Source organism: Zalophus californianus, chromosome 3 (genome assembly GCF_009762305.2).
Source record: "Zalophus californianus isolate mZalCal1 chromosome 3, mZalCal1.pri.v2, whole genome shotgun sequence".
NCBI classification, from domain to species: Eukaryota; Metazoa; Chordata; class Mammalia; order Carnivora; family Otariidae; genus Zalophus; species Zalophus californianus.
In genome coordinates this window covers 31,498,412-31,521,731 of record NC_045597.1, presented here as the reverse complement: position 1 = coordinate 31,521,731, position 23,320 = coordinate 31,498,412, and the positions used below count along the sequence as shown (strand labels likewise).

At 39.9% G+C, this 23,320-nt stretch overlaps 1 protein-coding gene across 14 annotated transcripts in view; it reads left to right on the top strand.

Annotated features, from left to right (window-relative positions):
* LMO7 (LIM domain 7) overlaps window positions 1–17,256 on the top strand; it is a 126,608-nt gene extending 109,352 nt beyond the window's left edge. For 11 of the 14 annotated variants that reach the window (XM_027589231.2, XM_027589223.2, XM_027589227.2 and 8 more), the window contains 11 exons: window positions 515–540; window positions 828–932; window positions 1,549–1,641; window positions 2,041–2,375; window positions 3,236–3,301; window positions 5,324–5,376; window positions 7,613–7,826; window positions 11,733–12,014; window positions 13,828–13,936; window positions 15,042–15,144; window positions 16,474–16,598. In XM_027589231.2, coding sequence (XP_027445032.1) covers window positions 515–540; window positions 828–932; window positions 1,549–1,641; window positions 2,041–2,375; window positions 3,236–3,301; window positions 5,324–5,376; window positions 7,613–7,826; window positions 11,733–12,014; window positions 13,828–13,936; window positions 15,042–15,144; window positions 16,474–16,496 — 1,409 coding nt within the window. In that variant the 3' untranslated portion in view covers window positions 16,497–16,598. Of the gene's footprint in view, window positions 1–514; window positions 541–827; window positions 933–1,548; window positions 1,642–2,040; window positions 2,376–3,235; window positions 3,302–5,323; window positions 5,377–7,612; window positions 7,827–11,732; window positions 12,015–13,827; window positions 13,937–15,041; window positions 15,145–16,473 lie in introns of all 14 variants that reach the window. The other 3 variants (XM_027589228.2, XM_027589222.2, XM_027589230.2) reach the window with 1 other exon arrangement.
* The last annotated feature ends 6,064 nt before the right edge of the window (window positions 17,257–23,320 follow it).

Genomic DNA, 23,320 nt, shown 5'->3' with positions numbered 1-23,320 from the left:
TTTAAATAAAGTAGCTCATTAGCAAAGAGATCTGGAAAATCTGATATAGAGCTGTCACATTGTCATTAAATAGTGGCAAGTAAAAACTTGGATTTGGCAGATGTTATAACATTTGAAATTCTTTTTTCCCCTGTTGGGCTCAGCTGTGACATACTATCTGGTGTATTCATAAAAGAACCCTAAAACCTCTTCAGAAAACACCAGCCGTCCAGCTCTAGTACCAAGGGCTAGGGGGTACTTTCAGCATCCATAGTTTCTCTCTCTCTCTCTCTCTCTCTCTCTCTCTCTCTCTCTCTCTGTTTTAAATGACTTTGACTTTGGAAGATGAGTAACAGATGGAATTGAAGAGAAAAACTGAGATACTGCTGTGGTTTAAAAAGAAACCAAAAAAACATTGAGCTCACTTAGTATACTGGCATAGAAACAGCTAATATGACTCTGAAAAAAATTATTTCATAGAAATGAAAAGACTTATAGGTTTTTTTTTCTTCCTTTCCCACATGGTGCAACACAGGAAGCTCAGATTCTGTGGTTCCTGACGTAAGTAGCATTCATTTGTTTTTGGAATAAACAAGGTGACCTTGGTGGGACTGAATTAGCACATACTAGCGTTGCTGATTTTCGGTTGCATAAGAATTTGTCAAGGGGTGGATAGTCTTTCCAAGTTGAAAGGACCCATTTTGAACCAGAAAGCCAAACCTCCCCTGGTGCCACTTAGGCCAAGGATGGTATGAATAATTCATGTAAGCGAAAGTGCTTCCGTAGATGACTGAATGAAGTAATATGTTCTTCCTTTGTTTGCGCATCTTCTCTTACAACTGGTTTAGCTTCCAGTTCCGACTCTCAGTGCCCCTAGCCGCTGGGCGTGGGATCAGGAGGAGGAGCGGAAGCGGCAGGAGACGTGGCAGAAGGAGCAGGACCGCCTGCTGCAGGTAGAGCAGAGTGACGTGGGCCCACGGGAGCGAGGCAGGCTGGCTTTCCCTAGTCAGTGTCAGCCAGCATCGGGAAGCAAATTAAAAACAAAAAATCAAAAGCTAATAACCTCATAATTAAATCTTTTGCTAGGCAGCACATTCTGCATTCATTACATTTCTAGTTTGAAGCTTTCCGAGTCCTCCTTTTAAAATCGTTATTTACCCTGTGTATTTTTTAGGAGGCGGCACTATAGTTTTGTGGATTTTCTTATGTATGACAGGTGTATGAATTGTAAGGACTTCCACCCCGTAAGCTGTGTTGCAGAGAAAAGAGCTCCATTGCAGAGAAATTCGGTCCCCCTTGCAGTTAGCTAGGGGTTTTAATCAATTACAACTGTGGTAAAGCGTGGCTGTGGATTCAATTCTGAGTATCTACCTTTTCCCGAGACTGCTTAATTTGATATAAGCTAGTTCGTACTTGAGGGATGAAAGTCCGATTGGTGAAAATAATATCACCATCTTTAAAGATTGAGGTGAAGGGTAGAGCTAGCAAAAATGCTGGTGAAAAAAATCCTGTGTAACATCATTAATCTGTTAATTAACTAATTAACTAATATGCTATCTCTCCTTATAGGAAAAATATCAACGTGAGCAGGAGAAACTCAGGGAAGAGTGGCAAAGGGCTAAGCAGGAAGCTGAGAGAGAGAATTACAAGTACTTGAATGAGGTAGTAGTGTTGGAATGCGCTGTGTTCTTCTCTGTCTCAGTGAAATTAGCCAAGATGGAAGATCCTCTATTTCACCTGGCTTTTGCCACATATCCATTTATATAAGCTCTTTGAAAAACACAAGGAGCTCTGATTTGTCAGAATTTTGCTCTGATGTTTCAACCTTTCTCTTAGTTTCTCTACTGTATCATTACTGCTTCTATTAATGGACCCTAACTGCATCTTTCTCTTTGTACTTCTATTTCACCCATGTGTGGCTTTGTTGGCGATAAAAGTTTTAACATCATTTCGAGTGGAAATCGGGCCAACTACAGTCAGTCTCTCAAACTGAATATAAATAAATGAAATTATAGCGATACACAGATTCGGATGGGTTTCTCTTTGCCCCTGGTCATGTAGGAACTGATGGTCCTGAGCTCAAACAGCATTTCTCTGCCCACTCGGGAGCCTGCCGCGGCCACCTGGGAAGCCTCCTGGGGTGAGGGGTCCAAGTCATCAGACCGGGAAGGAACCCGGGCAGGAGAGGAGGAGAGGAGACAGCCAAAGGAAGGTGCAGTGGAGGACCAAAGAAAGAAGCTGCAGGACCAACTCACGCCTGAGAAAGAGAGGAAACTGAAGGAGCAACAACATGAGGAAGAGCCAGAGCAGAAGCAGTGTCACGAGGAGGCCCAGGAGCAGAAGCACCAGGCAGAAAGGGAGAGGGAAACTTCAGTCAAAATATACCAGTATAGAAGGTTTGTCCTACAGCTGAAGGGCACTGTGATGTTTTTATATTGGCTTGGCTTAGCTCAGTCCATTCCCCACTTCAGAGGCTCCTAGTTGGTCCCTACCATCCATTTTCTACACAAGCAGCCCAAGGGAGACCCTTTACATTGCACACCTGATCCTGTCACCTTACAACTGTTCAGATGGCTTTCCTGTCACATTAGAATACTACCCAGGTGCTTGCCGTGACCTAGAAGGCTCACGTGACCTGGATTGTGACCCTCTGGTCTACTTGGCTTCCTACCACTCTTCCCCTCGCTCTGTCTGTTCCAGCCACACTGGCCTCCTTTTTCTTCCTTGAAAACGTCCAATGCATTCTGCCCCTGAACATCCGCATGTTTTAGTCCCTGTGCTTGCAGAGAGCTTCCCTCACCTCTTTCCTTGTCTTCCTCATTTTCTTTAATAAGTCTCTGCTCAGATGTCACCTTCTCAGACTTTCCAGAATACCTTATCTAAAAGATGTGCCTTTTCCCCACACCTTCTCCTCATATGCCTTACCCTGTTTCATGTTCTGTATTGGTTGTCCACTGAAATGTAAGAATTACATTTAATACTCTTTTTGTTTTGTTTGCTTCAATAGCCCAGCCCTAGAACAGCGGCAGGCACTCCGTATACAGTTGTGGGATGAATGAATTGCAAATCTCTGTTGGTATTAATAGGTCTTCTTTCTGCAGTGATTGATCGAAATGCTTCTGTATGTTCAGTTTTCAACCCAGAGACCATCTCATAAAGAGGCTAGAATAACCTTGTTTTGATATCAATTTCTCAAACTCAGGAAGAGTGTTAAAGTCTAATATGTTGACCATAAACTCTTCTTTCTATCTTTTAGGCCTGTTGATTCCTATGACATACCAAAGAGAGAGGAAAAATCTTCAGGGCTGCTTCCTAGTGACAGGTATATGGGACATTTTGTTGTAATTTAGTTGGAATAATTGACTTGAGATGAATATTTGAGGGCTCGTCTAGATGTATTTTAGAACTACTTTAGGTCTTGATCTTTTGTGGGATATAAAGAGATCTTGCCGGTTGATCTTTGTATGGACTAGCTTTTGCTGTGTGACCAGCTACCCCTAAACTTAGTGATTTAACATGATTTTGTGGGTAAGTATTTTGGGCTGATCCTAATTGGCGGTTCTTTTAGTTGATTGGGCTCCTCCTACATCTCCTACTAGTTTACTAGGCAGCTCTGCTTTGGGGAGTTGGCTGTCATCTGGGACAGTGAGAACAACTAGACCATGTTCTTTCAAGATCCAGCAAGCCATTGCAGTCTTATGTACATGGTGGCTGAGCAGAGAAGAGAGAATTAAAGAGAGGAGGCATGCTAGGTACCTTGCTGTCTATGTTCTGAACTGGCCCACCAATGCTTCTGTCACATTCTATTACCTAAAGTAAAATCACAGGCCAGCCCAAGTTCACAGAACAGAGAAAAACTTTACCTCTTTATAGGAGGAGCCGCAGTGCAAGGGGAACGGACACAGGGTAGAATTGTGTTCGTTTTGTGCAACTGCCTTAATTTTTATTTTAAGGCGGTTATAAGCAACGGCATCAGCTTGCCCCAGATGAAGTTACATGTGGACATCTGAAATGAGAATTGTGGCCTACCCTGATGAGAACTACTGGTCAATTCCAGGAAATGTTAGCTACCTCTTAAAATTTCCTGAGATATAAATTTAATGTTTAAAAGTAATTTTTAAAATACTTGGCAGTTTTGAAATTGCTAAGGACTTCTAAATAGACTCTGTCTATAAATATCCAGTGTATGACCATTAATTTGTGTTTTCAGAGCTGACATTTCTTCCTTAGGAATTTACCTGAGAGATATGGAAAGATTCATCTCTACAGGCAACCAGGCTGATTGAGTAGGACTCCGAGTAGATAGGGAAAATTAATATATAGGTAGTAATGGGCTGACATTAAGCTAGAAAAACTTTTAGTGATGGATGCTCTTATTTATAACGAAGGTTTCTGAGCAACTGTGGATCATTAAATGTGTATCTCTCTTTTTTAAAGATATGCATTTATTTATATATTTATAATCTTTATGCAGCTTATAACCTGGAGACAACAATTATATTGCAGAAGAAAACTTAACAAATCCTGGAAAATACAGAACACTGCCAGGCAGTTGTGGTGTAGCATGCCTTAGAGGCGTTAAAGGGTATGGCTGGACATGTTGCAATAAAATTATTTTCTGTGTTAGTACAAATGAAACCACTCATGAAAGTTGTCAGCAGTTGCGATACATTATGTATTATGCTTTATTTTATGTTGTATACATGTGCATATACATTGTATGCATGTACATATGATAATGTATATTATTCATTATTACCACTATTGTTTGAAGGTGTGGTGCTTAGTAAAGTGAGAATGAGACCAGGGCGGGTTGATACAGAAACTTAAATGTTGCCATTACAAAATCAGTTATCTTCAGAGGTTGCCTATGCCAGGATGCTTGAATACCTCTTTGCACAGCTAAGGTAGCATTTGGTCAGCAGCTGTTTTGGAGGAAGTACCCAAAAAGTTGATTTCTTGACCCTTGGGCAGCATGAAGGAAAGGACAGTATGATGTTAGGTGATCTGATGACAGATGCTTGGTAGAGCCTGACGGTTGAGATCTGGAAGGGAATCAAAGTATACAAATTGGTAAAAAAATCATAGGCTTAGTCATCCTACAAACTGGAGAGGATCTTCACATGTTCTTCACATGCTCTTCTCTCATTTAGAGATGTCACTGTTTTCTGCTACCTTGTACAACATGAAAAATTCCTTTTTAAGAAGATAAATGTAGCTTTCAACAGATACAGGAAATAAATCAACTGCTTTAAAAAGCAATCTTTTTGGTGTTCTTACATCATAAATGTAAAAAAGATGTTCTTAATGAGATGTCTATAATATGTTGTGTTTTGTGTTATAGGAATAAATCCAGATCCACAACTGAACTGAATGATTACCCTACAAATAAAAATGGTAAATGTGATTTTTTTCCCCCAAATTCTTCAGCACAGTTGCTTGTTTATGCTATCACATGCTATGATCAGTATTTTTAAAGTCAATATATTTCAGATTCATTAAGATAACATAATTAAAATACCAAGTATTTTTAGCGTTTGTGTATAAAAACAAAACTATCTTATGTTTACTTTGGCTTTACTTTATAATGGAGGGGGTACTGGGAGATGAAAATGCTTTTAAATAGCTAATGAAACGTGGAAATTTTTCAGTATTATTGATAGTTTTGTATAGATTTTATCTTGCAGCCAAGGAAATGGGACAGAAAAGTTTTCTGCAGAATACCAGGGGACTTAAAAATTGTTTATAAACTTGAAATTGTACATTTAAGTGTCAAGATGTCCAAAAGTCCAAAATGATAATGATTTTGCTAACCTGGCAAAAATGATTTGGAACCTGATATTGTTAGTATAAAGTGTATTTTTAGGACTGCATGTAACAAATTATATAACTAAGGAAAAAAAAAACACTAAGCAAAAAGCATGATTTTAAGCAGCGTTTGCATAACAGGTTTTGGGCAGAGCAGGTGCTTGCTAGTCAGTTATATAAATGAATGAAGGTCCAGGTGAGGACTGGGGTGAATTTGGTGGACATGTCCACTGAGTGGGTAGCCACGTGAAAGAATGCAAGCCTGCCCTTGCCATGTGGGAGAATGCAAGGCCATTGTTTCCGTGGTTAAAGAGAAGTTAAAAACAATGTGGATTTTCATGTTATCTTTTAAGTGCTGACAAGGATAAATAAAATTTAAAGCGCTCTGTGAGCCAAACCACACATCTACAGACCTTAAATGGTCAGGTGGAAGCTAGTGTGTAACCTCTGGGAACAGCTTGTAGAATTTAGTTTCTATTGGGTCCTATGATCACTCCTCCTCCTTAACACTGAGGAGCTTCCATTTTCTGGTCCTACTTTAAATTTCCAGCTCTTTTGCTCTTTTTGTTATTAGGGACCCCTGACTAAAACCAAAATTTTCTCTTTCGCAGTTGCCAATTGATCAGATGCTCTCTGGTCTTACTTGTTTGGATTTCTGGGTTTCTTTTCCCCTTGAATTTGCCCCTAGCCACCATTAAAATCCATCAGTACTTTAAGTACTTCGATCTTCAGTATGTGTTTTCTTCCCTCTACTAACCATAAGCTCTTGAAGAGCAGGCAGTGAACTTATGAAATATTTTATTGAAAAACTTGGTTATGCCAATAAGGCACTTTTAAAATAGAAAATATTTAATTTAAAATCTGACCAAATTGATAGGCTGTGGGCACCCACCAAGGTAAATATAGGTGGGCATGAGAAAACTTTGGCCTTGTTCACTGCTTGCTGGAAGATGAACTAAGGCAGAGATGCACTGTGAATTTAGAAAAATTAACAACAGCGGTAAATCTGGAGAGTGAAAGGAAACAAATCCTTAGATGGAATTTCCTAATCCAAATTAAAGGGGGAAGAAACTTCAAAGTTACAGACGTTTTACCCAAATCAGAAATTAATCAGCAAATCCAAAATGAGACAAAGTCTTCAGGATAAAACCTAACTGAATCATCAGCATGTATTCTACATCCAAATTATAGCTTTGTCAGTTTCTCAGAGGACGAACAAGCCTGTTCACAGTCCTTGGTTAACATTTGGGTTACTTGGATATTGTTCAGTTTCACAAAAGCTATTTTAGTGGTTGAAGGTGCTCTCATTCCTACAATTTGGTCATGGCTTATTGTAGAACTTACTGTAGAACCACGAAGACTTGAGTGGAGTCAGCTGGAGAAACAGGCATATAAGTCTTGCTCTCCCCCGGCGGAGTGTAAGTTTTTGAAGGCATTGTCACAGCAAGTTTTCAATAAGCCTATGTGTTTGGTTGATTTAATTTCAGAAGGAAGGGACAAGTGGAAGAGAAATTATTTGTAGGCGAGCACTTTGTAACTTAATAGCGCTGAAATCAATGCTGGTTGTTTGCTTTTTTGGGCAGCCTCCTTAAGTCTTCCTGAGTGCGCTCTGTGGCATGCCTCTGGGTGTGGAACTGGAATTTCCAGGAATCGCAGATTTGACTTTTAGGTTCCCATGCAGCAGTCTCACTGAGAATTGATGTTACATATGTGTATAGTGTCACATCTTTTGCTACATTGTATCTGGAGGTTTATCCACAATCTCCCCCCCCCCCACCTTTAATAATGTGCTAATCCAGCAGCTTCTGATGTGTTTTTAATTTAGGAGGCAATAAATATTTAGACCAAATTGGGAGCACTAGCTCATCACAGAGGAGCTCCAAGAAGGAACAAGTCCCATCGGAAGCAGAGTTAGAGAGACAACAAATTCTTCAAGAAATGAGGAAGAGAACATCTCTTCTCAATGACAACAGCTGGATCCGGCAGCGCAGTTCCAGTGTGCATAAAGAGCCGATCTGTCTGCCTGGGATTATGAGAAGGTGCGGGACTTTTTAGGAGTTATTTCCTCTTCGTACTCTGAAGCAGATGTTTAATTTCTAGACATGCTGGTTACCTTGGACAGGAGAGATGTCATAATTTCTTCTTGTCTTATCTAAGAGTTAGTGGAGAAGGGAAAATGCAGCAGATGTCATTGCGTGTATGTGATCGAGCATGTATTGAGTGCCACACATATGCCTGTTACTTTGTCTCCATCATCTGACTTGCTCTGGGGAAAATGTTTTGAGGCAGGGGTAGTGATGCTGTTTTTCCATATGGAGAAACTGTGGCTCAAGCGGGGAATACACTTGGACAAAACCACATGGTAATAGGTTGCAAAGCTGGATGTAGAACTCTGAAGTGCAATTCAAGCACTTAAATGTCCTTCCTTGGCTGCTGAACTGAAAAAGAAAATTATAATTTTTTGATTTTATTTTTTTTATAAGGAGATAATGGTTTTTTTATAAGGAGATAATGGTTCAATTGGAATCATGATAATAGTGTTCACAAAGTGTGAAACCTAATTTTTGTAACTTTAAAAAATATAGATATAAATTAATTGGAGAGGAGAAGATGAATATTCTAAAAGATGTATCTTGAGTAAATGAATACTGAAGCTACTTTTATTAAGTGTTTTCACAGGTGACAAACTGAGGAAAATTTGTAACACATTCGAAAGGGCTATTTATCTCAATTTACAAGTAACTTTTGTAAATCAGTAAATAAAGTGTGACAACTTTATAGAAACATAGACAAGTGATATGAGCAGAGAGTTCATAGAAAAAGAAGCAAAGTCAGTAAACATTTAAAAGATCAGCCCTACTCCTAAAACAACAATCCTGTATCTCCTTATGAGATTTGTAGAGTTAAATGGTTGATTAACTCAATCCAGTATTGACAGTGGTATAAGGAAACAGGAATTCTTGTTCTCAGTTGGGTGGAAAGTTTTTCAGTGTTTATTAAACAAAAGTTTTTACGTCCATACCCTGTCAGCAATTTAGTTCCTGGCACTTTATTTCTGAATGTATTTGGATAAGTATGCAAAGATATATTGAAGGATATATTCTTAAATGTTATTGGCAAAAAAGAAGCAGAGTATCTATTAATAAGAGTACTTAGTGCTTGCTAAACAAATAGTGGCACATTGATAAACCCACTAAGTTTTGAGGTGGTGTATGAGACAGCAATGTCTCTTTCTTTTATAGTGGTATAGTATTCTGCCTTATCACAAATCATATCAAAATTGGGCAGCTCTTTGGATGATGTTGGTTGGGGCACTTGGACAGTTATAGTCCTTCTGAGCAGGGGTTGGCAATTTTTTTTTTTTTTTTTTTTTTTTGTATGAAGGACCAGATCGTAAATAATTTTGGCTTTGTAGGCCACATCAGTCTCTGTCACATATTCTTTGGTTTTTTTTAATGACCATTGGAAAATTAAAATTACCCTTAGCTCACGATCTGTACATATCCTGACAGTGAGCTATTATTTGCTGTATGTCTGATGTTGATGCTCTCCTGATAGGTCCTCGGGAGCTATTGGTGGGGAGCTGCTGGTCGGGAGCTTCTGCTCCCTTGCAGCCCCTCCACAGAGTTGCTTGGGCTGCCTCATGACATGGCACCTGGATTCAAAGAGGAAAGCTTGCAGAAGATAAGCCCTAATGTGCGAGTGTTTACAGACCTCCATTTGTGTATGTTTGCTTATGTCCCCTTGGCCTAACATGTCATATGGCCAAGCAGAAAATCAGTGGGACGGGACCACACAATGGCATGGATACCAAGAGGATGATTCACTGGGGGCCTCTAAAGTGCTGTCTTTGTGTGAACTGACTTGAAGATAGCTCTGAGATAATATATTACCTGGAACAAAGTGAGTTATGAAGAGTATACATTGTAGAGTAATCCCATTTGTTTAAGAGTGTTAAACTCATGAACCCATTGCATATGTATATAGACATGACTCTACTTGTGAATTTGTCTCTGTATGAAAATCTGTATGTAACAGAAAAAGTCTAGAAGTTAACAGTGGTAACCTCTGGGAATTAGGGCAGGTACATTTTGGTAAGTGAGGGTGGAGGGAAAATTTATTCTTCCCTCAAATACCCTTCTATATTGCTTGGGTCTTTCTCATCACAATGATGTAGTACTGTAATTTTAAAAGAAAAAAATAGGGGAGCCTGGGTGACTCAGTCATTAAGCGTCTGCCTTCGGCTCAGGTCATGATCCCGGGGTCCTGGGATCGAGCCCCACATCGGGCTCCCCGCTCTGCGGGAAGCCTGCTTCTCCCTCTCCCACTCCCCCTGCTTGTGTTCCCTCTCTCGCTGTGTCTCTCTCTGTCAAATAAATAAATAAAATTAAAAAAAATACATATTTCAAACTTGGGATAAGAGTTCAAGTTTTAAATGTAATAACAAAATTGACCTGTTAGAAATAAACCATTTAGGGACGCCTGGGTGGCTCAGTTGGTTAAGCGTCTGCCTTCAGTTCAGGTCATGATCCCAGGGTCCTGGGATCGAGCCCCACATCTGGCTCCCTGCTCAGTGGGGAGTCTCCTTCTCCCTCTCCCTCTGCCTGCTGTTCTGCCTACTTGTGCTATCTTTCTGTCAAATAAATAAATAAAATCTTCTAAAAAAAATAAACCATTTATAATTTGGAGTCAGTCTTTGTAGATCAGAATTAATGTAAGCACTTGAATTCATTCAAGAGAGATTTTCTGAAAGTTGTATTTAAATCAGTTTGTGAACTAAATTCGATTTTATTGTTTTAAATAATTTTTGAGCATCTTATTTATTTATCTATATATCTATCTATTTGAGAGAGAAAGACAGAGCAGGGGGAGGGGCAGAGAGAGAGGGAGAGAGAATCCCAAGCAGACTTTGCACTGAGTGTGGAGCTCGATGCTGGGCTCGATCCCAGGACCCTGAGATCACAACCTAAGCTGAAACGCAGAGTCGTCCACTTAACTGACTGAGCCACCCAGGTGCCCCAACTCTATTTTAAATGCATATTCAGTTTAAGGGAAGTGGTTGGTGAATGCTTCTATAAGATGGACATTAGACAGTTGATTAAATTCGGGGTTTGGGGTGGGAGTGAGGACTGCAGAGTAGGAATTATCTGGATTACTCTGGAATCAAGGAGACACTGGTTTGAAAGCCAGTTCCACCACTAACTAGCTCCTTTTCATATGGGCAAGTTAACTTCTAGAGATATACAAAAAGGTGTGAAGATTAAATAAGTTAAAAATTTTGTGACCGTGTTAGTCTAATACCTGACATATGTAAGTTACTAAATGGTATTTTTCTTTTGGTTGGGCTTCAAAAATTAAGACTGATATGTCTAATCCATTGAAGATTTAAAGGAGGAATGTATGTCTTGGTAGTAGTTTATTAAAAAAATTTTTTTTAGTATTTTCTTTTCCACTTTGGTGTTTTTTCTTTAAGCACCAAGTAAATGAAAATAAGTGAAGATTAATTGAATATAAAACATCATGATGTTGATGAAAAGAAACTTTAGTTATTAAAGGTAATTTTTTATGTAACTGGACTTGTTAGATTAATACCTACTTATAAAATACATAAAATGCGTATTTTAGGGACTATAATGATGTATTGATTCTAGTTGAATGTATTATATATCTTTTTTTAATTTTATTATGTTATGTCAATCACCATACATTACATCATTAGTTTTTGATGTATGTGTTCCATGATTTGTTGTTTGCGTGTAACACCCAGTGCTCCATGCAGTACATGCCCTCTTTAATACCCATCACCAGGCTGACCCATCCCCCCACCCCCTCTGCTCTAGAACCCTCAGTTTGTTTCTCAGAGTCCATAGTCTCTCATGGTTCGTCTCCCAAAATCGGAGGGGGAATGTATTATATAGTCTTAATGAGCTCTTTCCATGTTTCAGAGGTGAATCTCTAGATAACCTGGATTCCCCAAGATCCAGTTCTTGGAAACCATCCCCTTGGCTCAATCAGTCTTCAGGAATCCATGCTTCTTCCTCTGTTCAAGACTTCAGTCGCCCCCCGCCTCAGCTGGTGTCCATGTCAAACCGGGCCTACATGCGGAATCCATCCTCCAGCATCCCCCCTCCTTCCGCTGGTTCCGTGAAGACCACGGCTGCACCTTCTCCCACACCACGCAGCCATTCTCCTTCGGCATCACAGCCAGGCTCTCAGCTCCGCAACAGGTGAGGACCTTTGTCTCGGGGAATTTTTCATTAAAATTTCCCCAAAGTCTTGTCCAAATTTTCTAGTGAAAACCAGAAACAAGCCTTTGAGAATCTGTCAAATTCACTGTTCCTTTACCAAATCAATTAAAGCTTCTTAATGGCTTTCCATGCTACCCTAAGAGCATTTATGGATGTCTTGTGAAGCCATTGGAGACCTTTAAAACATGTACCTCATTGCCAATGTCTCGTTTGCTTTTGCCTGTGGTCAGTGCAGACATACTCGTATAATGCTCAGCACGGAACCATAAAAATATACAGTAGCTTATGAATGCATTTGCAGTTTATGAGTAAGAGCAGTATTATAAAATGTTTGACTTTGATTGAGACTGTAGTACCAACTCTTTTTATAGGCACTAAGTTGAAAAGGAAAGCATTATAACCAAGCTCCATTGTCTGTGGAACTTTTAACAAGCTGAATAGAAAAATGTTAAGTAGTTAGATAATGCTTTTTTTGTTTGTTTTTGGTTTTCAAAACCATTGCTGGCTTCTTATCTAGTTTGCCAACATTTTGTTCAGACTACATCGACTGAATTCTGTAGGTTATATGCTGCAGGTACTGGGTAAGAGTTTTAACTATAGGTCTTGATTCCGTTTGCCTTTTGATGTGGAGGAAAACACAGATATCAACATGCGTTGGGTTTTGAGGTTTGCACAGCTTCCCTACAGACGACCAGTGCGTCCATGAAGCCCACACAGCAGTGTTTCTGCTGTCCTCTGAAGGGGGTTCTACCGGCATATAGTATTTTCCATTGCAAGTGAGGTCCTGAAAAGTAAAAACACGGTGATAAATATTGGAATGTTTTTTAGCTGTCAAGGGATTTTGTTAAGAAAACATATCCATCTAAAATAATGTTACTTGTACCAGGATCTCTAAAATGTGTATCATGGAGTTTGACTTAAGAAGGGGTGCAAATGTGTGGTAAATGTTGGGCAGAGATGAAGGCTCTTGAGTGGGAGGAGGCAGCATCTACTCACTGAGAGCTCCACCCTAGGAGAGCAGGCAGGAGACAGGCGGTTGGCCCTTCTGCCCTGGAGAGGTTTCTGTCTCGGAGGTGGTCCTCTTGTGCGAGACCCTTGGCAGTTCTGCACTTTCAGAGTCACTAACCTGGGCCAGTACTGTGGGATGCAGTGGTACTAAGTGACCTTTACCTTCCCACCTGGGACAGGAGAGACTTGCATCCAAAGGAAAGTAGCCACCGTCCTTACCTGTGCCCATGGTAGCTGTCAGCCACTTGTCATCTCCTCCTCCCAGAGGCAGTCCTGGAAGCCAGAGGCACCGTCAGGAAAGCCCTGGTCCTTCTGTATAACTAGAGGAGCAGGTGAATGAGGAGGAGAATGGGAAGATAAGACTGAGATGGTAGAAGGGGCACGGTAGAGCTTTCTGGGTGGAGCTGGGGCTTGCTCTCTTAGGGTCCGGCCGGGTGTGACGGGAGGAGGGCTGGGCTTTGGCTGGTGACCTGGCTGGATTAGAGGAGAGGAAGACTCGTGCTGAATACAGATGTGATCTCAGGAGAATAATGTCCGGAGTTACAGAATGGACGAATTACACCGAAATTGTTAATTTACATGAAGGAGGTGTCAAGGGTTTCAGAACCGCCACGCGGAGCTCCTTCGAGGTACAACACAGCATACTTTGGTTGGTTGGTGACAGTTTTCCTCCCACAGATCTATACTTTCCTAAGAATTATTAATGTTAATGCCAGAGTGTGATTTTAAGTAACCTTGATTTGCGCCGATGAAAGCCTCCCTTCCGTTCTCGTTCCGTGTCTAGGTCAGTCAGTGGGAAGCGTGTGTGCTCCTACTGTAATAACATTCTGGGCAAAGGAGCCGCCATGATCATCGAGTCCCTGGGTCTTTGTTATCATTTGCATTGTTTTAAGGTGAGACCGAGACGAACAGCCTGTAGGCCCGCAAAGCTTTGCTTGGAGAGCGCATGGCTTCTTGGCGGGCTGGGTGTGAATGTCCCACTAACCAACTCAGTGCTACATTTTGTCAGTCTGTGCTGCACTTTGAATCGCAAATTGCCTGTTCTCAAATCTTGAACCTAGTCTCAAAAATTAAATCCAGAACACTGTGCACTTCTGGTCTTTAGTCTGTTAAGATTCTATGAGTAAAATTTACAGCTTATATGTCCTTTCTTTAACATGCTGTCACAGGCATACTTGAAATATAATTTAGCAGTGTTATTAACAGCATGGGGACATGCAAATCGGAGTGTCTGAGAGCCTAGCTTTGATAGGGAGGGTATGTAAGAAGAGCATTGTCAAATATTTTTACGATTGCAAAGCCTGCTTATACCTGATGGGTTTTTGCACATAAGAACTAAACCTGTAATTTACTTCATTTTGCATTCTCTGTCTTTAGAGACACATCTGTGTGATTCTAGAACTTGCGTTGTGCCAGAAAGAGACTCTGGTTCTTATTCCTGGAGTCCTGCAGAACACAGCTTGCTTAAGCCCGTGTGTCGCTGGCTTGAGTAGTTCCTGGGCAGGCAGAACCAGTCAAAATAATCAGTGTTTGGGTATGTCGAACCAATATATGCAGTCTCAAAGTGCAAGTGCCACGTGCAAACACTCGTCAAGCTGGGGCAGCAGGCCACCAGGCATTGCCCACCTCAGGGGAAAGTGCCAGAACCCCACTCCCCATTCACTTCTCTGGTTCTTCCATGTAATGCCTTATCCTCTCACATTCCCCTGTAAGAAATGAAGACTCAATTCTTTCCGGCCAATCAGCAGATCATTTTTACTCTTTTGGTATATTTAGAATGATCATTTCGGCTCTTAAAATTAGACTTATGTATTCTTTAATGTCTCATCTGGCAGGCTTGATTTTAATCTACTAATTATCTTTTGGGCTTTTTTTCTTTGCTGAAACAATTCTAAGAGCTTAAATTTGCATTCTGCTCAGTTTCCCCCCTCCCCGCCCCGGGAGTGCCCTGAGAGTTCTCCAACTGACTGATTGTCGTGGTTCTTTTTTGTCCCTCAGTGTGTGGCCTGTGAGTGTGACCTCGGAGGCTCCTCCTCAGGAGCCGAAGTCAGAATCAGAAACCACCAACTCTACTGCAACGACTGCTATCTCAGATTCAAATGTAAGAGAGCAAATCAGGGAGAAAATTTCTTGTCTTTTAAGGAGACCACGGGTTCCCATGCATTTCCCTGAATCTGCAGCCATGTCCCCCTCAAGCTCCCTGCCTTAGAATTCCAGGCTTTAGGAAGCTTCGTGTGTGCCCCCGCTTCAAAGCAGGTATGGTGAGTGGGTCAGTGCTCCAGACTCCATCCACTCTCGGGAGGGTTGAGGGGCCAAGGAGTTGGAGAGGGACACCTGCCTGAGTCAGGACGGCATCCATTAGAAGAAACTTCTAATGACTTGAGGCTATCAACAAACCCAAACAGACAGTTTAAAATGATCCTTCTGGGTAGACTGTAATCTGTTTCTTGGCTAAGAATCAGTCCCTCATTATCAGCTGATTTCTGTTACTTCACAGTGGGCTTTGTTTCTGTGACTTAGAACATGACCAACTTTAAAAACAGTGGTTTGAAAAAGGTAGTAAAGAATAGCTTATGCTTTGTTACTATATAAGCATATATTAGTATGATTAATATTTTTAAAAGGAGAACATGAATTCTGATTTTATGGTGTTTGGGTGTCATTTTTGGGAAAACTGAGTTTTTCAAAAACTTCACATGCGAATTTGTGTCTAAGCATGTTTTTGTTTGTGTGTTATAAAACCGAGGCTAGCTCCAATAGATTGCATATCGTTTATAGCCACATAAAGACAACCATTTACTGCTATTGATATTTTGGACCTTGATGCTGGTAACATGTGTTTCTTCCTTATTGTGAAAGGGTGTTACAAGTGGTATCAGCAAAACCATTTGCTTTTGAACTCTGAGGTATTTACATGGCCCTTTATGTGAAGAGTGCTTTGAAAATGGTTTCAGCCCGGTCAACTCTCTTATCTGTCAGCGGGTTGTGAACCTTCGCTCCCCAGCGTCCAGTCCTTTTCTGGATATGACCACTGCGGTTGGAGAGTGGCAAGGCTGGGCACGTAATGGCGGGAGTGTGTGTATGTGTGTGCGCTTTTCTCTCTTGAATCAAATTCCCAAGCCAAATAGAATTGATTTTTGAAATCTTCAGGGGAAAATTGCCCATGCCTTTTCTCTCCTCCAGTACAAATAATAGAGAGTTGAGTGTAACTTACTTCTATATCAGCAGTTTATATTTACTTCATTTTTGCAAAGAAAGGGTTCTAGAACCGAGGCTGTGATTTGCCTTGCTTTATCTTAAGTGAGTGACAGGTCACTCTTCTACCTCACGGGGCCATTCTCTGAGTGATTACTGCTATGTATCCCGGGCGGCGATATCCAAGTATTTCTCTATCCTAAGTACTTTTCTTTTTTTCTCCTTGCCTGATCAGCTGGACGGCCAACCGCCATGTGATGTAAGCCTCCATACGAAAGCACTGTTGCAGATAGAAGAAGAGGTGGTTGCTGCTGATGTAGATCTATAAATACATGTTGTATTGTCATTTTTGCTTTTTTTTAAAAAGGATAACACTTTTTTTTTTTTAATTTTTTGCCTCTCTAGATTACATCAGAGTATTATAGTCTTGGTAGAACCTGTATTTTTGTTGTTGTTTATTTATAAGAAGGTGATTCTGTGTGTGGGGGGGGAAGTGCAGTATTTACTTTTTGAATTCAACATCTTAAAAGCACAAGGGAAAAATAAGAACTTCAAAATATTTTTGACGCTGATATTGATCTAGTTTGACTTTCTAGTGGTGTTTTGAAGAGGGTTATTTTATTGTTTTTTTTAAAAGGTTCTGAAACATTATTTGAAATAGTTAATATAAATATATAATTGTATTTGCTCTGTTTATTGTAATGTATACTAAATTAATGCAGAACCATATAGAAAATTTCACTAAAATCTACCCACAAATTTGCTTTCTGTGTTCTTCTTTTCATCTATGTAATTTGTGCTTTTTAAAAAAATTTTTTTAGCATATGTGACATTTTATTTGCTTGATGAGGGGATCTCTGTTTTCTTCACCAGAATGATCACTAAGCAATGCCCAATAGAAAGCTGCTTCTTTTCATTAATACAGAATCATCATGGTTTGTATACCAAAAGTTTTCTCCAGGAACTAATAAGCCTTTCTGTTCCACTGCGTTTGTAAATAAACTTGCTGATGCATTAAGGACTGGTTCTCTTTTTTTCTTCTGTGTGTGTGTATGTGTTTGTCTACCTCCCAGACCTTTTAGTCCCATTTCAGTATTAAACTTGTGTTGATATTTTTTATTTAGCATCTTTACTGAGATAAAAAGTGACATATAAATAAATTTATATATTTAAACCATACAATATGACAAGTTGGATATGTGTGATTACCTATGAAATTATCACCATAATCTTGATACTGTTTTTACTGAAAAATTTCACTAGGAACTTTATTTCTGATGGAAGGTTGTTTCTGAATGCTGTACACTTCTGTGGTAAGAGGTGAAATGAGTGGTGAATTGTTGGATCATTTGGATAAAATCTTGAATCTCTGCTTCCCCAGTGATAAAAGAAAATAGCAGTGAGTTTAGAAAATCTATAGAGGAAAAAAAAAACCCAAATGTACTTTGTTTTAGAAATCTGGAATGGTGAGGCAAGAATACAAAACTTTAGCATGCGTTGAGCAAAAATACCAACTTGCATGAATCCTTTATAACAGTGAAAGTGGAATGGATAATTCTAGGGCATGAGAACTGTATTTGGAATCAGTTAGAAATAAGAAGCTCTAATATAGGAGAAAATTAAAAATTTAGTTTGCTTTTGTTTTTTAGTACTTATTACTTTAATAATCTGAAATGAAGAATGTGCTTATTGGGGCACCTGGCTGGCTCAGTAGATAGCATATGACTCCTGATCTTAGGGTTATAAGTTCAAGCCCCATGCTGGGTTTAGAGATTATTTAAAAATAAAATCTTAAAAAAAAGAATGTGCTTATTGAAGAAAATTGATCAAATGCTCCAAAGCATAAATATAACTCTCAATTCCCAAACTCCAAAGACAAGAGCTCTATTTGAACTCATTCTGTATCTATTTACCCTGTATTCTTAGCATTGGATTGTGAATTTTTCTGTGTTCTTAAAATCGTTTCTATTTATTTATTAATAGTTGCATAGTGCTCCATTGTTTGGTGCTTTTAATGTTTAGTTGATAATTCTGGGCGTATTTCAACTGTTTCTAATGAACATTTTAATATGTATGATATGATTAGCTATATCCATATAAATATATTTCTAATTTAAATCCTGTGATGGACTCATATCTTATTTCTTTATATTTTCATAGATATGAGATTACTGCCTCAGAATATAAGCTCAGATTAAAATATGCCTTTTTAAGGCTGTCATGGTACATATTGCCAAAGTTCCTTCCAGAAAGATGCCACCAGCTTAGATCCCACAGGCAATATGTGGGCTTGTCCATTTCCGTACATGCTCACCAAAATGAATTTCTGTTGCCTTGTTGTCTGCTTGATGTGCAGTAGCCCTCAATATGCAGTAGCTGTAAAAATTAATAAAACCACTGCTTCAATTTCTGTCTTGTTAATTCCGCTTGTTCAGGTCTCTAGTGCAAGCTTTAGTTCATATGTGGTGATTTTAGTTTTCTGATCCGACATCTTTTCTTTTAGTCCTTTTCATCTAAGCCTCATGTCTTTTCATCTATTCTGTTGACTTTTCTTCTCAGTATGTTCTTAGGACTTTTTTCTCATGTTTCTCACATTATCTTGCTCAGTGATGACAATTTTGTTAGTACAAATTGTTAGGACAGTTTTCAGAGGTTTTCTTCTAAGACATTGGTTCTACAGGACCTCTGTATATACCCGTGAGTATGTGTTGCTTCATCTAGGAACAAGGAAAGAGGCAGTCATTCAATATTGTTTATTCATACCTTATGTCCCTGGCAGTTTTGGGCATTGTAGATAGAACAACACGTAAATTCGAAGTCTTGCTTTTAATTGTGCTTAGATTTTTAGTTGGGAGAGAGAAAGATAAAGGCACGAAAATATAACCCATGATAAGGGTCATGAAGAAGAAGTGACACAGTGTTAAGGAGGATACTCAAGTGCTGGCAACGAGAGTTTGGCCGTGCTTTTTATAATTATAAAGGGTTGTCAGAGGCTGCCTCTTTGACCTTTGAGCCAAAGCCTGAAAGAATGAGGGCGCAAACCTTACAGGGGAGGGGAAAGCATGGCAGACGTAGACAACCGCACGTGCAAAAGTCTTAGGGTAGAATATTTGGTGTGTTCAAGAAGCCACCGTGGGGTTAGAACAGAATGAGAAAGAGGATGGGAGATGTGGGGAGGGAGGGCACAGGTCAGCGGACTCTCCTGGGACTTTGGCTCTTACTTTGAATGAGAGAGGGAGACATTGGAGGGTTGAACAGAGGAGGGAAATGAATTACCATTTTATAAGGACTACAGACCACTGTGTGAACAACAGACTCCAGAAGGGCAAAGGTAAAAGCTGGGAGACGGGTCTGGACTACACTGAAATTGTCCAGGCAGATGTGTTCTTCAGCAGGGTAGGGGCAGGGCAGGTAATGAGGAGTGGGCAGATGAGGCAGTATGTGTTTGTGTCTTGAAGGTGAAGCTGACAATCTGATGACAGGTAGGATGAATTGTGAGAGAAAGGGAAGAGTCAAAGTCTAAAGTGTTGTCCTGAGGAGCTGAAAGTTAGAATCTTCATTTTCTAAAATGGGTAAGGTTGTGGGTAGAGCACATTTGGGGTGGTGCGGTGGGGAGATCAGAAGTTTGGTTTTTAAACATGGTACGGTGGAACAGTCTATAGATGATTAATGACAGTGTGGAGGAGGCGGCTGGCTCTGCAAGTCTGGAGTTCAGGGGGTCAGGCCGGAGAGATGGATGTAGAGCCATCAGGATATAGATAAATCCTAAGCTGAGAACCGGGAAGACCTCCCCTGGGTTCTGAATAACTAGAGAAGATGTCCAAGGATGGATTCCTGAGAAGACTGGAACCTCTGCAGTGCTAAATGCAGAAAGGAAAGTAGCATGAAAGTTTGTTCTATGCAAGAATGTACTCGTGACTTTTTACCTAATTTTCATTTATATCACAGGGTGAGAACTACCAAAAAAAAAAAAAAATAGAAATGTTCTGGATTCCAATGGCTACATATGGAATAGTCAGCACTGCCTATCAGAATTGAGGGACAAGACTAATAGGATATGGCAGGGCTGGGATTCTACTTTAACATCCATCCCTGCAATCTGGAAGAGGGATTAAACACATGTTAATATAGGTCCCAGGTCATGTCAGTAAAAATAGCCTTAACAAACCCTAATTTGTCCTTAAAATCCATGAGACTGAGACAGGAAAAAAACCAACTTCAGGATTCTTGTCATAAAGCACGTAGGTGCTGGGAGTATATTTGATGAATACAGAGCAATCCTTCCTCTCCTATGGAGAAGAGGAGCACATACCCACAAGACTCTTGTACCCAGTGTGAGAGGCCAGGGAACTACAGTGTGTGAGAAGCCACGAGGCCTTTACACTAAGGGAGAAGAAGTGACTTCCCAGCAGAATTTATATTTGAACAGCATCTTTAAGAGCAGGCACAATCTTAGCAGATCATGTAGAAGGAACAAAATACCATTTGAGTGGAGGCCAAACTCCCACAGTTTGTTTCCTTGCTTTGCATTCCCATCAAAACCATACACCATTTGGCCTGTTTTACAGAGGAATGGGAAGATCCCTTGGTGGTCTGTGTGTGGTAGTGTATCCATCTGAGGGTCTGGCCTAGGGTGGGGATACCGCAAGAAGGAATAAGGTGAGAGATCATGACTCCGAAATGGGACAAGACCTAAATGGTATTTATGGAAAGAATAGCTCTGGGACCTCAACCTTGGGTAGGTTGGAGGTGGATGCTTTTGCTAGAGATGAGCTCTGTTTTAGACACACTGTAAAGTTGACATGTGAACGGAAGTCTCTAAAGGTAGCTGGGTTTAAATAGAAAAAAATGGTGTCCATTGTTTGTTCATTTACATGATCAAATTAAAGTTTATTTATTCACCTGAGAGGATGTCAAGGTCGATTCATTCAGCAGTTTAATGTCATCAAAGACCCATATCATTCATCTGAGGCTGTTTGGCCATTCATGAGGGTGGCCTCATCCCAAGGGTAATTACTACCATGGTTACAAGATGGTTGATAGGCTTCATGCTTCCTCGTTCATATGCACTGGAAGAGAGACTGACTCCTCATTGCTCTTAAGTGTGTAGGGGAACTTTTTCAGAAGCCTTTAGAAAGACCTCTGTCCTCATTGGCTGGACTTAGGCTATTTGCCTATATTTGAAACAAGGGTAATCCTATCCTCTGGTAATCAGGACCCCCTTAAGTAGAGTCCAACTTCCAAATCATGAAATTGCTGATTGGAGTATGATTGAGTAAATGTTGGGGAGTCGACCACAACGTGTACCATTGTTAGCCTTTATGAATTCCCTAGAAAATTGAGTATTTGCTTTGTGCAAGACCCTGTCCTGCATTTATAATTAAAACCTTGTCAGTGAGTTTCTTAACAATACAGAAGACACAGGGGGAAGAATGAGAGTATTTCCTTTTATCATATCCAACAAGGACCATTTGAGGGAGTAGTTGATAGAAAATTTAACCTGTTCAAGCAAATATAAAAGATCAGCTCGTGGTGATGAGGTGAAAAATTGGGAAACTGGATAATTTGTGAATACTTTGTTTATATAAAAGTGTGCAAAATATACTTTTTCGGGTTTCTTCGATAAAAATTCATGAAAGGAAACCATGGGTTAAATACTCATCTTTTTATGATTAAATTTTAAGCTTCTTGAAATTATTGATTTTATATGCTATAATCCCATGATATCATTTAACACATTCAGTTGACCCCGTAACTCTTGAAGATTCTGTTTGACAACTCTGTGTGAAGCTTTTTAGCGCTTTCACTATTCAAGATCCTCAAAGCTCTTCCTGGTAGGTATTGGTAAGTACTGGCAAGACAGTGAGTATTTTCAACACCAATTTTATAACACAATCCTGTGGAAGATTATTAAAGCGTCTTACTATTAAAATTAGATTAGAGAAAAAATAGGATTTATTTAACATTCCATAGGAGAGGCCTGGCAGAAATCAGGAAAACAATGCAGCAGTGTTTTTTAGGTTAATTCAGGCTTTTAGCTTACATATTTTTGCGTGCTACTTGCTGCTACTTTTTTTGTTTTTGTTTTTGTTTTTGTTTCAAGCTAAAATGCCTTATTAGATCCGTAATGACTTCAGTGTCACAGACCTGCATGTGAGGCATTGATCTGCCTGTTGCTACTTGAGGCTAAATAGAGAGCTCCTCTTGCATTTATCAGAAGCTCATTCTCCTTTCCGAGCTGTTCCATGGCAGCAGGAAAACATCCGTCAAAGATGGCCAGAGGAAGTCTGTGTGTGCTCTTAAATCCATTTCTTGCCTCCAAATCAGATGAGCTCCCTACAATCCCTTAGTCATAAAATGACAAGTTGGTGGCAGTTTCAAGTTCAGAGGTATAATGAAGTTTAAGATGGACATGATGCCTTCATTCTGATTATGTGTAAGTTCTAGTCTGGGGAATCCAGCTCCTAAATCCAGCTCTCTTTAAAGGGAGTATATTAGGATGATTCTGACAAAAAATATTTCTCTCAAATTGTATTTATACATGTGTGCTCATCACTAAAAGATTAATAAAATGGCATTTGTAGTCTCAGTCGACTTAATTTTCAGTGGGATGATGGTGGTTCCAATGACTTGGACACTGCCTGCTTTTCTAGTTCATGAAGCATTTCTTGTGGGAGTGGTCTCCAAAATGAGGTGCAAGCAAGATGATCCACTGTGTTGTAGGAAGAATATATTATATTCATTAACGTATGTTTCAAAAGGAAAACTTGAAGCTTCTGTAATAGTTCAAAGAAGGGTTGACACCGATGCCTGTCTTTATGTCTGTTAATCACGTGTGGTACAAAAACCACGAAGTATCCAATGGCAGGCTGGGAATTCCACACCGTGCAGGGGTTGACGATGGTGCCCTCAGTTGGCATGTTCTGATGTATTACAATTTACTTGTGGCATCACCTTGCAAGATTTGAAAAAAACTGAGCATGAAGAGCATGAAAAAGAACCTCTACGAAATTGTCAGTGATGTTTAAAGTGAAGATTCAACCTGTCTTTCACATACTACATAAACATACCACAAGGATAAA